At 46.5% G+C, this 18,076-nt stretch overlaps 2 protein-coding genes across 2 annotated transcripts in view; both read left to right on the forward strand.

Annotated features, from left to right (window-relative positions):
* Positions 1-4,620, forward strand: part of SPAG16 (sperm associated antigen 16) — a 415,031-nt gene extending 410,411 nt beyond the window's left edge. Inside the window, 1 exon segment of the mRNA XM_059820586.1 lies at positions 4,442-4,620. Coding sequence (XP_059676569.1) covers positions 4,442-4,620 — 179 coding nt within the window.
* A 3,517-nt stretch (positions 4,621-8,137) lies between these two features.
* The window catches only part of VWC2L (von Willebrand factor C domain containing 2 like), a 49,818-nt gene continuing 39,879 nt past the window's right edge, over positions 8,138-18,076 (forward strand). Inside the window, exon 1 of the mRNA XM_009806950.2 lies at positions 8,138-8,548. Within this exon, the coding sequence (XP_009805252.1) occupies positions 8,138-8,548 (411 nt within the window). The remainder of the gene's footprint in view (positions 8,549-18,076) is intronic.

The raw sequence follows: 18,076 nt of genomic DNA on the forward strand, positions 1-18,076 counted from the left end.
CAAAACTCATTTTACAAAGACGACGGTAATCATGGCTGTGATTTCTGTTAGGCTCTTAGGGAATATAAATTGTCAAACTGTCTTTTGATAAGTACAGGTTTTGTTCCCTCTGCCCCAAGTAATTTGGTTCCATCAACCCAGCAAATTAATCTTGTCTAGTTTTGTCTTCTGAAGAAATGCAGCAACAAATTAGATTGCTTCAACATACCAGCACTATTTTAAATTTATCCACCAGTTCAAATTAGGAGATGGATTTCATATTGTATTCGCATGATTGGCTTTGGTTTTGTTAGTATTTACATAGCAGCATAGGTATGCAAAGTTCCTTGCAGATGAGAAAAAGCATGTTGCTTACTTACATGTAACACAACTGAGCTTCACTGAATGCGATAACTCTGATTTTAAGCTCACATGTTTAGGTCAGAGACTCCAGTAAAATGACTTCTCTTTTTTGCCCGATTCTTGCTTTAGACACTTTATGGCTATGGTCTTTCTTAGGCCCATAACTGTATGTACGTTTGGAAAATTTACAGGCCAGATTTCCATACAAAATAATTCATTTTAATTACCCCATCCTCCGAAGTGGGGTACATGTCTTAAAAGTAATTGCATCTTTTGAGGTGCTAATTGATTTTAGGGTTCAGTTCTGGTCCCAAAACAATGTAGGGATATGGTTTTAGTATCAGGAATAGTTTTTCTAGAAGGGCATGAGTGATTTTTATTGTTTTGTTAAGTACAAATGTTATTTCCAGCCCAGACAACAGCATTGCATTTGTAATTAATCAATGCCTAAAACCATGAGCATTGCCAGTCTGGAAATGGCAGCCTGGTGAGATAGGAACAGAGTTTCTTCTCCGTAGGCCACCGGGACTGGAAACCTACAGTGGTAGCTTACTCAAATGCTGGGCAAAAAGGGAGCTGAAGTGCACTCATCGCTCAGAGGAAATTCAGTTTCATCCAAGAAGAAAGGTGACTGTTCAGAAATACCATGTCCGATGTCCCATGCTTCTGACAGCTTCTCCGGCTGCCTCGCAGCTCCCAGGTTAGCTGGGATTCAGCCTAGCTTTTTGATGGAAACTCCGTGTTTCACCCCCACCACCTGGATGGCAGTTTGGGGTCTGCCTCAGCTCTGGATTTCTCTGCGCGTCCCCAGGGAGGGAAACAGCGGCGATATCATGGGCTGAGTGAAGCTTGAGGTTTGTAGATGGAGAAAGCATGATCAGCCAAGTACATTTCACTGTGCAAACAGTTTTTCTGGCGTAAGTCATGACCACTCTTAGCGATTCCTTGCACAGAAGTTGTTTATACCTTTCATTGCCTTTGCTGCCTTTCTCTCTCTACCTTTTCTAACTCACTGCATCCTTTTTGAAGCCAGTGACCAGATGGTCAGAGCTTATGCTATTGTAAGGACATAATAGGGGTACATCAGAAAAATTAGTACCTGTGTTCTAGCAATGGGCAACAGCAAATCAGCTGTAATTAGTACAAAGGCTGCTACTGTAGGGTCTCTTTGTCGTGGCAGTGTGCTCTGTCGTCACTCCTGTCTGCCAGTTTGAGGGAGAAGGATGAGCTCAGGACTGGCGTGGGGCCAGCCAGAGCAAAGCTTCATTTTAGCTCCCCGTGTTGCCCATCCAGGAGGTGCACCAGCAGATCCGGAGTGGGTTTCTTGGAAGCCTCATGAGCTGGAGATCTAGAGGCTGGGAGATCCAGAGGTCAGAGCCTTCGAGGTTCTGCATCTTCTAAGCAGAAACTGTTCATTTCGATGCAAATCAGCATAACTGCCGAGTTCAGTGAGTTTGCATAGACCAGCCCCACCTGACAGTTTGTCCAAAGGTATGAAGAAAAATTTATCTCCAGGCTTTTATCTTCCTCTGAGTGTTGTACCAAAATGCCTTTGTTAGTGCACAAGTAAGTATCCTTCATAAAAACAGAGCTTTGCATGACAATTATGTAATAGTTTTTGTTTGCCTTCCTAATTGGAGAACATTTTGAAAGAGCAATAAAACACAATTTGTTCTCTCTTTCCAAAACGAAACATCTCCTTTTAGAAGGAAGGAGGGAGTAAATTTACATTATAATGAGCAAATTGTTATGAGCGCGTAGATCAGTGTTGACATAAAGGGTGACGGAAATGAGATGTTCTCATTTTGTGCGTTCCCCTCCCCTTTCGTTCCCTCTCGCACGCATTTGTCATCCGAGCAAGGAAGTGGCTGTACCCGTAGTCAACGACAGTAAGACATCATAACTCGGCTAAGAAAAATTCAAATGAAATTAATCATTCTTCACCAGGGCTGCCTCATACACCTAAACCCTGTCCCTGGCGAGTACTAGCGGTGAAGGCACGTGCAGTTTACTGCTGCAGCTCCTAGCTAGTTGGTTCTTATTGTCCCTCTCTATTTTCCCATTGGTTTTGTCATTTCGTGATACTGTCGGAATGTTGGCATGGACTGACCGGATGAGAGTGCTATCGTTTTGCTTCAGGCGTATGACTTACCTAGCAAAGAGTTCAGAAAAACGCGGCGTTGGAGTGTGCTCCTGCCCTGCCGCCAAACCGGGGGGGAGTGAATTGGACACTGAAGGGGTTGTCTCAGTTATCAGGCTGTCCTGCCCTTACTTTCTGGAAGTGAACTGCAGTTGTTCAAATCTTTTCTCCTTCCCGCCCCTCTCTCTTTGTAAGGAGCGGGTTCGTTACTGGGTTTGAGAAGCTGAAAGGACATTAACCCCCTGCCCAGCTGTTGCGGTGTCAGGGCTCCAGGCGAAATGGCATTTGTTTGGCTCCTAGAGAAGTCATCCCAGCAACTGCCTGGAGAGTCTGGCTGCAAGTGAAATCCATATGCAATGCTTCTGTCAGCAAAGACTTGCTGGAAGAGAGTTTATAATAAATATTCACATCTGCTGCTTTGGACACTCTAATCCATCCTACAGATCTTTGCTGTGTCAGGCTTTGTTCTAGATGAGGAAGCCGGGTAGTTATAAAGGTTTGCAAATAGGGCGTATTTATCATGGTTAGCTCCACTTTCTAGTTCCCTTTCTTGCACAAATATCCATAACCACGCTAAGCATAACTTGTGATTAAATATTCTCAGTGCATTTCTGTGATGTTTTAGACTATGTGTTTCCTTTGACAAATGAGGAAAATGACAGTTGTTTACTTCCCGGGCTGCCAAATGAAGCCATCGGATCTCGATGAGCAGAGGGGAGAACAGCACTGTTATGAATTAGTTTGAATGGAGGGCCAATACATTCCCTGGATAAACTATACATCGCATAGGCACACCCAAGGCCCTGTGACTTGCACATTATTAAAATTGGGACAGATTCTTCCATACTAACTTCCGTTGGGCAGTATGTTCCCCTTGGCTATTTGGTGAATAATCTGAATGACTAAAAATAGCAAAATATCTCCTGTTTTTCATAATCTTCCCAAAAATGATGACCTCGATGCCAGATTGACTTTGTCAGTGTCAATATTAATTATTATTCCTCTGCTGGTGATGTCTTTGCTTTCAGAGAGAAAATCCTGATACATAAAAAGAGCTGTAATCTTTTGGAGGGTATATTGAACTTGCTCCTAAGAGAAAAAGGAGTTTGACCAAGATCATTTGACAGGCAGGACAACGATCCTGTTGTTGGGAGGACCGCGCCGGCTTTGAAATGAATGTATTGATCCTCTTATTTTTATTATATGTACGTGAAACTCATGATTATTATAGTTAATTTCTGAAAGGAGACAGCCTGTAACTGGTGGCTGGATAAGTAAAAGGTGCTTCGAACATATCACCAGCTGTTACCTCTGTTTTTATTTAAGCAGGAAGATAATAAATTTATAAACACATTCTGCCTCCTTGAGAGTGATGAAAACTGAGTCCGTTTGGTTCGTAAATAAACACATGGAAATTGGGAACTCCTTAGAACGTTTTTTAGGTTTTCTTTTATTTTTTTCTACTGTTTAAATCCAATTCTATACTAACGATTTCATTATGGTTGTTTTTTCCATAAGGATATAAGGGAGCAAGGCACGCAGTTCAGTTAGATGCCTGACCTCCTTGAAATTCAATTGAAAACCCACGTCTTCATTTCTTACAGAGCTGTACAAGAAAAGCAGCGTTAAGAGCATGGTCTGATGCTGATACCTCTAGGTATCAGAAGAGCATCTACTTCTCCGGTGCTCAGGCTGCGTGTCAGAATCTGGCCCTGAACAATTGTATCCAAATCTAAGTAAAAGAGCGGTGCTCCTAATGAGTAGCACACTGGGGTCTCCGGATTCGCTTCATCACTCCTAAATCCAATCTCGTTATTATTGATCTGTCCAACTTTCTGACCATTTATCTCAGAAAACAGGAGTACGCATGGGTGTCTGTGAAGCGACAATCTCCAAACTTCCAGTGCCGCTCTCTCGCTTTGCCTTCGCAAACCTCAACAACTTTCCTCTGAATTTCAGGTCGTACCGTGGCTCTGGCGAGCAGCGATGGATCCGTTAAGGTTCTGCCACTGGAGCTTGGGCAGCTCTCCAGCCTGCGGGGCCAGGGCGGCGAAGTGCACAGCGTTACCTTCGATGGCAAGGCAGCGCGGCTGCTGTCCGGGGGTGCCGACGGTAGGGTTTGTCTCTGGACCTGCTAAACGCAACCTTCGTCTCAAGGCGTTACGGCAAAAAAAAAAGGGTTTGGCAACACAGCAGCGAGGGCTTAATGAAGTGTTTTCATAGTTAATGTTTGCAGTGGGAATAATCGCCCGAAAGGAGAGTTATTCTGCATTTCATCCAAATAAAATCCCCAATTTCTCCCTCTTTCTGTTGACACTGTGTTTTTCCGAACAGCAAGAATCCCTCTTTCGGTGGTTTCTGGAGAAATAGCTTTACAATGACGCCTAATGCCCGAGCAGCCGAATTGCAAGGAGACTGATGGCTCGTGTAAGACACCACCAGACCCAAGAGCTGGGCGCCCCTGCCCCCGTGCCAGCCCGGGGGAAGAGGTGAAGTTTTACTAATGCAGCAACGGGGGCTTCTTCCCCTGCAGCAAACGCTCCGGCCGCCGCCGGGGCAGCAGGAGGGAGCCGGAGTCGGGCCGAGCGGCGCTGAGGGGAACCGGCGCCCCAACCGGCGGCGGCCGCAGCCGCGGGGGGCTGCGGGCGGGGGAGCGCCGCTCGCCGGGACGCGCCGCGGCGGCCTGGGCGGGAGCGCGGCGGCAGCGCGGCGCCCCGCGGAAAGCCCGCCGCCCGCGGGGGAAGCGCGCCGCTCCGCGCCATGGCACGCCCGCGCTGAGGCCCGCGGCGCCTGAGCGCTCCGCCGCTGGATTATTCCCCCCCCCTCCGCCCCCTTTCCCCCCCCCCCCCCGCAAAAAAATTAATTCTACTAATAATAGGCAGGGAGCGCGGAGCTGCGCGGCCCGGCGCGGGCATGCCCGCCCCCCGGGCCGGGGAGTCCCCGCAGGGGAGCGGGGCCCGCCGCGGGGGCTGCCCGCCCGCCCGCCGGCCGCGGGGCTCCTCCGCCCTCCCTCTCCCGCCTGCCTACAGCCTAACCAGCCCCCTCTCCCCCCCCTCCCCCGCCGTGGCAAATCCTGAATCGCAAGAGATCCGCTGGGCATAGGGAGGGGATAGATCTGGTTTTTTCTCTCGCCCCCCCCCCGCCCCGAGACCGGAGGAAATCCAGCCCAAGTTCGCCGCGATGACTGTGCTGCTGGCACCGGGGGCTCGCCGCGGCATCCCTGCCTCTGGACCGCCTCGCCGCTGCTGGCTCTGAATCCCGAGCCCCGGGTTAAAGCTTGATTCTCATGTTGTGGTTGCCGGGCTGCCGCTTGCCCGTGTTTTGCGATGGGAGGTGGAGGAAAAGGGATTGTCCGTGAGTCGACACTGAAAATGTGATTAGGAGGACCTGCTTTCACTAATCTGTTTCTAACCTTTTAGTCCATGTTGGCCTGTGACCCCTTCCAGCTTTCAGATCGAGCCTGATCAGGTAAGTGTCAATTATTCACTGGGGGCGAGGGAAGGCGGATGGAAACGTTTTACTCCGAGACTTACCTACGATCCTGGCCTCTCTCACGATGAGAAATGATGAGAAAGTTCAGCTGTAAACTAATTCTGAGCTGAGCAGCATTTGTTTACTTGTTGAAATCTGTCCGTGCAAGACGTCTGCAGTCTGTCTGATTTCCAGGATCGCCGCTGAGCCGAGCGCTTGTGAGTTGCTGTGGGACATCGCAGATGCTGTAGCAAAATATAGTGCTACAGCACTATATTTATGATCTTTGGAGAACTTTATTTTTATATAATTTGGAGAGCTTCCTCATCAAACTTCAACAGATTCTCTCGATTGTTTCACATTTCCTCAGACATGAATTACTTCATTTGCTTCTGCTTTTTTTTTTTCCCCCTAAATGCCCGCCGATCTGCAATATTGCAATCTACCTGTAGCATTTAGGCGAGCAAGATTCTCTGCTCTGTAGATCCGTAAAGCAGCCCTACCTGCATGAATCACCCGATTCCCAAACAACGTTACAATAGATCCTGCTGGTAGTAGTAACACGGTGCATAGTCCTGGCGATGGAAACGTAGCTAGTACTTCAATTAAGAAGATATCTTTTGAATTTGATAAAGCTTGTGTAATATCCGGTGTCTCCCTCTGTTGTGGCTTTGGAAAAACTGCTTTGTCAACAGGATCCCTTAGCTGCTTTTCAAGGATTAAAGCTTTCTCCTCCTGCTGCTGCTTTTTTGCTTCAATTAAGGGAGAATTAATTGCTGAACATCTGCAGTCCACCAAAAATCCCAATACATAAAAAATACCTCCAGGGGTGGGGGGGTGGGGGGGGGCGGTACGTGTTTGCCTGTGTGTGTAGGTTAATGCATGTTTGTACATACTGTGTGTGTATCGGTGTGTGCACACCATGGGAACGGAGGAAGGGAAGGAGTGACACACACATCCAAACAACCCATTTTTGGTGTGTGCCAGCAACTGCCTCCATCGTTCTCAATCCGTGTAATGCTAATATTTCATCTCATTTAAAAGTTTCCTTAATACTTTGCCCAGTTCTCTTAAGAGAGGTCAGAACCCATTTTGCTGCTGGGGTTGCACCGGCTGTTGGCTAGTGTGCGGGCAGGACGGGGTGTTGGTGGCAGTGATGTGGCACCGCGGGCAGCCGGTAGCACACCCAAGACACACACACACAGAGCCGTCCCCTGGAGCTGAGTCTGCTGGGGACAGTGCAAAGCTCCTCTCCCTCTCTGGGTAGGTCCTCAGTTCGACTGCTTAAGCAGAGCTCTGCAAAGGTTGGGCCATTCTGCATCGCTCCCAAAGTTTTAGGAAGGCTCCGGCTTAATCAGACAAACCCATTTCAGCGGCTGCATGCATTACACAGACATTTAACATCCTGCTCTCTGCGTTTCTCTCTGGGAATTACTGAAATGCTGAATAATGCAGAAGGTGAATGATGTCTTTGCTTCTGTCGGGATTATACGGCCCTGCCGCAGGCTGGGCTGTGTTGGTAGCCCAGGTAGCCCTTCTTCAGAAATGCCATATAAAAAATTCTCTACTATTCCACCTCCCGCAGACCAAGTACAGCCCAGCACCACTTTTCATATTGGGTGCAGATCTACTTACAGAGTATGCTTATCTCATTTTTCAGCTCAGGTTTCCCACCCCAGTTTAATGAAGCGGGCTGTGCACCGTACGTAGCGCGGAGGGACAGTGGCTGCAGCAAGAGGTTAAGACTGTGCTCAAACTTGGGTTCAAGTCCCTCTGAGCTGCCCATCACCATGTGGTTTTGGGCAGCTAGTTTAACTTCTGGTGCATCAGAAAACTCAACTGCACGAATGAGGAAAGTAAAAATTAAATGATTCTGTGAGCCACCATTTCTGTAGAGGTTTTGTGGGCATATGCTCATGGGCACGTGTGTCTAATTTATGCATTTCGTAGGCTTTATTCTCTTTAATAATAATTACGAAGAGGCTTAATTCAAATGAAACAGCGATAGTGATCTGTGCAGTTTGAAAGCAGTGATTTATTCTTGGGTGCTGGTTGAAAGTACGGCCTTCAGAAGTCAGTATTCCTTAGAATTTTGAGTTTGTTCTCACTTTAAAATATTTGTTTTCAGACCACAACACTGGTCTCCCTATGGAAGCAGCTGTTTCTAACTGGCATTGAGATCCCATGGAGAAGCTGAGGAGGGGGATGGCTCTTCACATCCATGAAGCCTGGATACTTCTGTTTGTAATCCCTGCTTTGGTCACTCCAGCTGCCATCAATCATGAAGACTACCCCGCCGATGAAGGGGACCAGACCTCCAGTAATGACAATCTGATCTTTGATGACTACCGAGGGAAGGGCTGTGTGGATGACAGTGGCTTTGTGTACAAACTGGGGGAACGTTTTTTCCCGGGACATTCCAACTGTCCCTGTGTCTGTACTGAGGATGGACCTGTTTGCGATCAACCAGAATGCCCTAAGATCCACCCAAAGTGTACAAAAGTGGAACACAATGGATGCTGTCCAGAATGCAAAGAAGTGAAAAATTTTTGTGAATATCATGGGAAAAATTACAAAATCTTGGAGGAATTTAAGGTATGAAACCTTTTCTTCAGTATTTAATATTAGTGCGCTATAGGAATTGTATTTCTTTTGGGGGCTCTCAAAAGCACTCAGTATTTTCTCACTGTGGTTAGTTGGTGCTAAAGCTGAAGACCCTTTTAGCTTTGATGCAGGTCTGGTTAATGTGAAAGCTGCCACCTCCTCCCTCACGTGTACCAAGTGAGGGCCAACGGTCAGGCAAAGTCCCCGTGTGAAATGCCAGCCCTCTGTTACCTGCTACTCTGGCCAAACTCCTTCTTTGCTCATAGCATGAATCAGGTTGGACTACCAATGGTGTCTGTAAAAATGGGGGTAAACCAATACTGAGTGCATTTTAAGAACCCCTTTTCCAATTTGGATAGCAAAAATTGATGGCATGCTACTGAGAGTTGTTACTCATAACTGTATGAGAATGCAAGTAAGTAGATTGCAAGCTATATTTAATATTTCAATTTCAGCTGTGATAAGGCTGTCTAGAATGGAAGAAGATGAATTTCTAGGCAGATGACCATCTCAAGTAATGAGAAGTATGGGGTTTAATTGTAATGGTTGAGTTCCTATTAGGAATGTTGTAAAGAAATCCTTCTGGAATATATCTTAAAAATAAGACCACATTTTCCAAAGCCATTACCCTTTACACAACCTGCATCTCTCATTCTAATGAGTTTGATTGCCTGTTTTCAATTCTGCTAAGGAAAATAGCATTTCACAATGAAGAAAAGGGTCTGCAAAGGCAATAGGGAGGGATACGCGAGTTTGTTCTCCCAGGTCACATGGCTTTAAGATTCGTACCTCTATAATTAACGACAGCCTGTAACTCTTCGTGGCTGTATGCCCAATCTCACTTGCCAATTTATTTTCTTTTCTCACAATGAAAATACTTCCATATAGGTCTCTGTACTTCACAAGTTCTTAGTAACACAGATGACAATTTCCTTTTTCCCAGATACTGTCGTTTTCAGTGAAGGTAGTATTTTGTTCCTTTTATGTTTACGTTCATCTTTTTCTGTCCATCTGTAACTGCAATCACACGGTATGGGCAAGTCAGTTTAATGTCATAGTCACAAGGCAAAACAAATACATGAGGACCATCTCCTTGAGAGCCCTCCTGACCAGCCTGTTCTCAGCTTTGCTTTGCTGAGGAATGTGAAGATGCTGACTTTGAGAACTGCTTAAAGAAGTTTCTTCTTGCCATAGGAAGGCCTAACCCAACTCCATGCCACTGCCATGCTTCAGTGGTCCCATGTTGCCTGCTGTGTTGTCAGGTGAAGAAGTGTCCCACCTACCTGTAACTTTGCCACATGCTCAGGTTCTTACCTGAAAGTTATAAGGACTCTTTCTGGAGAGATTTCAGTGGGAGAATAATGAGATGGATCTTCTCATTAAAGTATCTTTTGCATGTGAATGAAATACAAAAGTACTAACCACTTTTCCTGAAAGAAATAATTTCACCCTGATAGCAGATTAAAGGATGGAGAAACAGAATTTAAGGGAGAGAGGCTGTTAGAGGGAGTTAGAGCAATCTGGTTCATTGTTTGCTGTGTTCAACAACTGTGGGGTGTTGTGTGGAAAGCAAAGTTCCAGTATCCTCTGAGAAACACAAAGTAGATGGTGTCACATCACTCTCGCACGCGGTAACCTTCAGTCCATGACTAATGTGAGATCCTTCAGACTTAATTTAGTTGACAGTTGAGCTCTTGACCTGGAGCTGTGTTTTGCTGAGAGCTCGATACCTTGTGGAATAAGGCAGAAACCGATTTTTGGGGAATCTCTGTGTTTACCTAGAATAAATAGTGAAACTCTTTTTTTCCTCTGAGTAGCGGAAGAGGTTCAGGCAACAGAAGATTACGGTGCGCTTCCGGGGGTGTTTTGGGGAAAAAAAAGGAGCACCCGTGAACTACGAGATTATAAATGCTCTAGGAAAGACAGAACTTCCAGATGCAGGACACTGCTGCTATGAAGTGAAATCTTGACTTCACTGATGCATCCGAGCATTTTGGTGTTTACTGCAACTGAACAAAGATTTTATTTGCTATCTCCACAGAAGTTCTGAGTGGTCCATAGGTTTTGTAGGCTCTGAGCTGTGCTCTTTCCTCATCCTGTTGAATTTGTAAGGTCTGCAAACTTTCTCAAGTCCATTCCACACACACTGAAGTCTGTCTTTGCCAAAGAGGAGAGGCTTTCTCCAGCCGTTCTGACTGGAACCAGACTGCTTTCAATAGGAACGGAGCCATTGTTTTATGTGGACTCATAACTCTTTTACCCACTTGATCTATTTTTGTTAAATCGTCATCCGTAGAAGGCTCGTCACTGCTTGGTTACAGCTGAAATGAGCCTCCATTTAAAAATCTTTTGCAAGTGTGTGTCTGTGTGTGCACACAAACATTCATACTTGCTCTGGAAGTATTACCAGGACTGACTTATCTTGTAGAGATTTCAGCTGCCTGATCTTTCACAAATCAGGACTTACTTTTTTTCTCTCTCTAGGATACCAACATCTGTGAGAGGTTTCCATTTGGGAGAATTTTCCTGTCTTGTTTCTAGGTTTCTCTTTAGGTTTGGGGTGAGAAATCTAAATGCGATTGAATCTTTTTTTTTCTCACCACTGGCAGTAACTGTGACTATCTCAGGGTAAAAGAGTAGTTATAAAGACCCATTTCTGGAATATTTAGCTTTCTTCTAGGGAACTGATCTTGTACCTCTGTTTTTTTTGACTCATAACAATCATAAACGCAAAATACAAACACGACAACAAGCCATCTAGCTTAGACAGCTGTCCAAATGTTTATGCTTGTGCCCCTGAGTCGTTAACATGTACAAATGAAATGCTGAACTGAAGTTCAGTTGTAAATCTAAACCCATTAGTAGTTTTTCTTGTATCCTTTTGTAAAACCTTGTGTCTCTGACAGATGGTTTAGTAAGCCCATGTAGCATCTTCATAGCTCTGTTACGGGTCCTGGGAGCTCTTTGTGGGTTGTGAGCCCCAGCTGCCCATACGGAGCCTGCCTCATCCCCTTGGTTTGCCTGGGACTTGTTCCCAACTTCAGCTGAGGCTGCGGTTCCACCGGGAAATCCTTGCAGAAAAGGTCAGCGCGGCCTCCCTAATGTGAATCAAGATCCGACCCAAACATGTTTAATATGTAGGTTGCTGCCTGGTGTCCAGGATTTTGACTCCCGTGGAGCAGTACGCGGGAGAAAGGGGAGGTCTGGTGGCTTTTACTGGGATCCCTCTATCTCTTTCCCAATCTCATTTTCCACTTGTCTCCTTGTTGGCCTCGAATCTGGTCTCTCAGGTCTCCTCCGGTCCCTCTCGGAGGCGAACGGGGGGTGATGGGCAGCTGCGGTGGCCGCAGGGAAGGTGTGAAGGATGCTGCAAGTCTCAGACAGTCTCTCTGTTCTCTCCAGAGAGGTTTGACGGGGACTCTCGGGGTCACTTAGCAGCTTGCTTTTTCTCCCACACATCAGCCGTGTTTTGATTTCAGTCCTGGAGGTTGACGTCCGAGTCTCAGGTGCTCCGTGCTCGCCTGTACTAGCAGAGATCTTTCAGGGAGGTTGTTAACCCTCCCCTTTCTTCCCAGAGCGAGAAAACAAGCAAATAACAACTCAGAGAGCAGTCTCGGTTACTGTAAGTACGCGTGGTTGTGTTTGAAATGAATGATCCCAGACAGCAGCTTATGTAAACTTAAGGAGGCAGCGTACCGCCAGCGTGATGGATGTTCATTGGCAGCTTGTGGAGAAATCGTGCAAATGTCAGTGAGACAACAGTTTTCCTAAGCGCTGATTAGTTTTTACTCTCCTGCATAACTTGCTGACAGAGAAGCAGATGCCTACCCGCGTTTGAGAAACGCAGTTTGCGGCGTGGTTAAGGTATATTTGTAGCCGCAGTTCGGAGCTGTTTGAAGAGGATTAGGTTGTCAATTTGAAAAGTCCATAATCACTTGTGAACTTCCTAGATCTCTTGCCACCCAGTATAGGCATATCCAGAATAACCTTCTGTGGACCTATATGAATATGTAGCAAACTACCACTGCTGGGAAATGAATGATCGGTTCACAAGAGACTGTCAGGCTGACATCTTGAAACAGTCTCTTCGTTTTAAACCCTACAGGCAGGAACTGCTCCCTGTCCCTGCAGGAGAGTGAGGCCCGGGGACATGGTTTTTGGTAGCATGGTGCCATGCTCCTCAAAGTCAATGGCAGAAATTTTCTAGCCACAGACATTAAAATATCTCCGTTTGCCTGGCAGGACATTGGGTGAGTTATCCCTTGGGTGGGAACATGAGAGGTTTTGGCATCACAGCTTGGCCTTCCTGGTAATATTCAGGTCAGAAGAACAGCTTCAGCCTGCAGTTGTGAACTTGAGCTTGGAAACAGCTCTGAACGTCAAGGACGTTTCTTCCAGCCATTGGCTCTGCCAGTGCTTAACCTCTGCTGCTGCCTTTCATCCGCCTGCCCTTCCCAATGAGTTCTCCACCTCCTTGTCCTCTTTCCTTCCACCTTCACTACTCCCAAACCCATCCTTGTGCAAAAAGTCCCTAGATGATGCCCAAATGTTGATCCCTTGCATCAAGCACAAGGGTGGAGGGATGGGAGAACAACCCTTGCCCCTGGGCAGGCCTCCGCACTGGGGAAAAAAAAAAAACATGAAAGGAGAAATTTTAGTTTCATTTTTGGGCAAAATCTCCACTGGCTTGAAAAAAGCCAGGATTTCACTGCTGGAGTTCTACTTTAGTTTTCTTTCCTCTGTTTCCTGCCACTGTATCTTAAGTTCATTGCTTTCTTTTGTCCACAAATCATTTGTAATCCTTCAGCTAGGGCTTCTGTATCTCACTGACTTTATGTCTTCTTGAGCAGCACTTTGCACAGTAGGGATCACAGCTCTAACAGGGATCTTTGGGGTATAATCAGAATCCAAAATAAATGAGGGACTATATAAGCGTAACATTATCATATACTAATTCTCAGCTCATTATGGAAACCTTTACTTTGGAATAGTGGCACCTTCTTCTCCTTTGTTAATGCTCTTTAAAAATGTTTTATTAATGCAATTATCTCAATGTAACTTAACGAAATAAGACCTCTCATCAAAAGGCGTTAGCACATGCAAAAGTGCATTCAGCTGCTATCCCAGCGTCTCGCAGTCCCTCAAATGCAGTGTGTCTGTTCTGCCACTGGAGAGAAGGAGGCAATGAAACCACAAAGTGATTCCCCACCCCAGAACCATGCCAGAAATAGAAATTAAGTGGTGCAAACTACAGCCTTGTTCTGACCACTGTTTACCCAGCCTGGGAGTGCAACCTTATCAAATATGAATGAAACACTTGGGGCGTTCCCGGAGCATTACTGACGGGATGATGCTGTAGGTGAAAAACAAGAGTTCGTCGCAGGCCTGGGTTGGAAGGGAAGGTGAGGGGGAGAAGTGTGCAACCGTCCGGTGCCTGGGGTGGCGGGGGGGCTGCTCTCAGAGTCCCTCAGCCCTGCCCGGGCGTATCGGACTGTCCGGCTGCGGGTTTGGGCTGTGGATGCTGTGGTTTATATCGGCGTGAGAGAACAGAGATACGGCACCTTCAATCTGAGGAGCTTCGTTAGGCCACTAGAAAAACAAAGTGGGAAGAAAAGGAAAGATCTTTACTGAGTTTTCTCCTCTATTATATGAGTGCTCGGTTTCCTGGTGGATCTTGGAAGGCACTCAAATCGTGGCAAGCTAATCATCGCAAGAACCAGCATTATTAAAACCTTTTGGTAGTATACTAACCAGTCATCCAAATCACTAGTAGATTTTAGCTCTTCGTTCATGAATTCCAAGAAACTGATTACTAACCCAAGCCAGCATGGGGTCCTGATTTTAATATTGGCATTTTTCTCTCCAAGATGTGTGCAGCATGTTTTTTTGCTACTATGACTCAAACAAATGGGGCTTTTTTTTTTTTTATTCTTCTTGTGTGTTCTGCAATTTCACATACGGCTAGAAAATCATAATACAAAAGAAATTTCAATAACGTGCCTGTGCTTTAATAAAAGGAGCCATGAACAATGCCAGCTCTGAAGATAGCATACAGCCATTGAAATCAGACAGGGGAAACAGAACATCAGTCAGATGGAAAAGTATGATTTATTATCTCCCTCCTGGCAAAATTACAGTGACAATGTCTATGCAAAGGAATCTGAAATTACTGACTTACTCTATTTCTGTCATAATTTGTACCAAGAAAACATACTAAAATAGATAGGCATGTCACATATTGATCTATAGTGATACCTATTTTTTAAATTATGTTATGTACTTAGGTACTGATTCTATAACATATATATTACATTATACACAAGTATATTATTACAGTAGGTGAAGATGGGCTGTATTCAGAATGTGACTACAAAATATCCATGCTGTTGTTTTCCCCAGATCACAGTAATACATGGAGGCCCCAAAAGCTCAGAGCTCAAAGGCGCCGGCTCCGCTACACACATACTCTCTGAAAGCTCCCCATTAAAATAGATGATACCCAAAACTCAAGCATCGGCATGATTCAAAATCACCAGGAACTAAGCGTAAGCCCCTGTGTTTTAATCACAGTGCACTGGTGCGGGCGCTTGGTGCAGAATTTGGCCTGTACATGCAAGCCCGAGGGATTGGTGTTTTTCCAGTAAACGGAACGAACATGTGCCCAACATTTCTACCGCCAAAGCTGTGGCTTGGATTTCAGATACTCGCTCCAGGAAATAGCCCATCAGCTCTGCTTGCTTCCAGAATTGGGGGCTGTCCAGAGGGCTACTGAAAGAGAGGAGGTATCTCTGCGCAGCCAGAGAAGAGGCTCTGGCACTTCCTCTCCCCTCCATTGCTGCTGGAGCCGTGCTGGTAAGAAACCAGGATGTGTAGTACATGCAACTGTTACCAGCTCCTTCCAAGAGTGGTAAAATCAAGTCTGAGCCTTTATTATTGTGCCAGACAACGCTCAGCAGGGCCAAGGAGAGAAGCGCTCATCCCTTGGCTCTCCCAAGCTAAGTCCAGCTCTGTCACAGAGATGTTGCTCTAGGGCTGGTGAGCGTGAGGTCCTCAGGTCGTCAGCTTGCGAAGAAGGATGTCGTCTGTAAAAATGTTGACAGATCATTGGCAAGAAGTTTTATAGACAACTGTTTCCTACCAGAGCGAGGGGAAGTGCAGGTGTGTGTTTGTTGCTACTGGGATGTGCTTTATGCAGAATTGTGTTCATTAGAAGTAATGCTCAATTAGCTAATTATCCTAGTTATTGTTTCTAAGACTATAATTAGATAAGTCCTGTAGTGACAACGCTCAGTCTAGTTGCAAAATAAAAATACATGTAGCATTAGGCTTCCTTACCCTTTGTTCTGTGGTACAGTTCAGAGGTAATTCTTTGGGAATTATAAAATCGGTATGCTTGGAGGAGCATTAGGGTTTGAAGCAGCTCCTCAAAGCAGGGAGTCTCTCCGCCTGTTAACTGTGCTCATCCCGGGCAGGAAAACCTTTCTGACTGCGGGTTAACCCAGTGTGCTCCCTGTGTTAGCAGGCCCCAGCGTATTCTCTCGTCACAGATAACCCATTCGAACCCATTTTCATTTCATGTCCTTCCCAGCTTGTGCTCATCCCAAATGTGATAACATCACCTGAGGGACGGAAACCTCCCGGACCCTGCTGGCTTCTCTCCTGAGGGTTTAAGCGATGGCAACTGGATACAAGGGGCAGACGGGAGAATTTGGAAAACGCCTTCTCCATAGTGCCAGCTAGTAAAGAGCTGCTTTATTCTGTGGGGCAGGTTCTCCACTGCTATGAACCGCTGCGGCTCCATGGATCACAGGTGGCCCATTGGGATGTTACACTGGTGTTAAGTTCGGTACCAGTTAGATACTCCTCTGCAGAGTTCGCATTATGCTGACCTGAGGGAAGGATTTGCCTGAGGGAGCTCCCATGAAGCCTGATCTGCCTTCCCAGCTGCCAGAAAGTAAACAGTTAGGCTAGGCTAGCAAAAAAGTACAGATAATGGAGAATGAGAGAGAAAAAGCAACCAGGAACAAGTCAGTATTTGATACGATGTGTTTGCCCCTCTCCAACTCTCAACATGCAATGGAAACAGGACCAGTGTCAAAGCCCAGGAGCAAAGGAAAGCAAACCCAGAGCAAACCCAGGCAGCCACGTGACGTTAACGCGCTGGTGCAACCACAGCTCGCTGCTTGGCAGGACGGGGTTTTGAAGCAGGGCCTGGAGACAGCGAAGGAGAAGGGGATGTGCGTGTAGATGTAATCGTGGGCGCTCAGCACCCTTGAGCTCCTCTACCCTCAGCAATGTAAAGGAATAAAGCAAGTCCGCTCCTAACCACTCCTTGGACGGAGACTTGAGTTCAGCCACCGTGTCTTTCCTTGGGAGGAGAAAAAGGCGATACAGCAACAGAGCGTGTTAATGGAGATCAGTAATGAGCTCTTGTCTCCAGCTCCGATGCTGGAGGGAATCCTGAGCTCGGCAGAGGTGAGCAAGAGCAAAGCATTCAGGAAGGAGCGGCTCCTTCGGGGCGAATGAGGGAGCGTATTGGTGTGCTGGTGGGATGCAGGAACTCACACTGAAGTACCAGGGGGGCGGGACCAGCTTCCTTAGGGCACAAGAGGTGCAAAACTGTGCGAAACACTAAGTGTGAGGGTGATGCAGCACTGAAATCTGCAGTGTGGGGCCTACAGCAAGAGGAGCTCACACCTTCCCTTGACTGCCGTGACCCAGCCAGGAGTCACCCGCCAAGGTGATTATTTCCAGCTGCCTGAGCTGCGTGGGGACACGGAGCTTGTCTTCAGACAAAGCAGACTGACCCCAAAGATTGTATTCAATTCGGCTGAACAGCCATCGTCTGGGTATCTTGTGAGTAAAAGAGTTACAGGGCCAAATCCCTCACTGGTGTAAATCTACCTGACCTGTATTGCGGCTGTGGAAAGTGCATCTGACGATCCAGACAGAAAACTGCAGGAGAAGGAATGGGCCCAAGGTCCAAATCTCCTCCCCAGTGATGGCTGGTTATGTTATACCTACCTCCTTAATACGAATTCAGTATTTTATCAGTACATAGAGCTGATCTCACCACCTTCTCCCATCTTTCAGCGTGAATGAAGAAGGAAACAGGAGATTCAGGTGTAGGGAAAACACATGTAAAAGGGATCACCTTTCTGACCAGGTCCTTGGTTCTTTCTCCCTGCCCCAGGAGGCTTTGTCCTAGACGAGGCTCCTTCATTGCAAGAGCCGACAGGGAGGGAATGGAGAGCAGGGAGCTGCCAGCTGGGCTTGCTTTCCCTATTGATATTAAAAGGAACTTAACAAATGTGAAGCGCACACAAACATTTTGTCTGTGTCCAAACGGGGCTGCGCATCACATGTTGGAGCCACAGTCCCATCTGTCATGTCTGTAACCTTTCAAAGGAGTCCTGGTCCCTGTGCACTGGGCATGTCTGAACTAAAAAACCTAGTGTAATACAGTCAGAAAAATTATCACCGAAGTGATAGAGACCTCCAGTCCCCTCAGCCCCAGGG

Source organism: Gavia stellata, chromosome 8 (genome assembly GCF_030936135.1).
Source record: "Gavia stellata isolate bGavSte3 chromosome 8, bGavSte3.hap2, whole genome shotgun sequence".
NCBI lineage: Eukaryota > Metazoa > Chordata > Aves > Gaviiformes > Gaviidae > Gavia > Gavia stellata.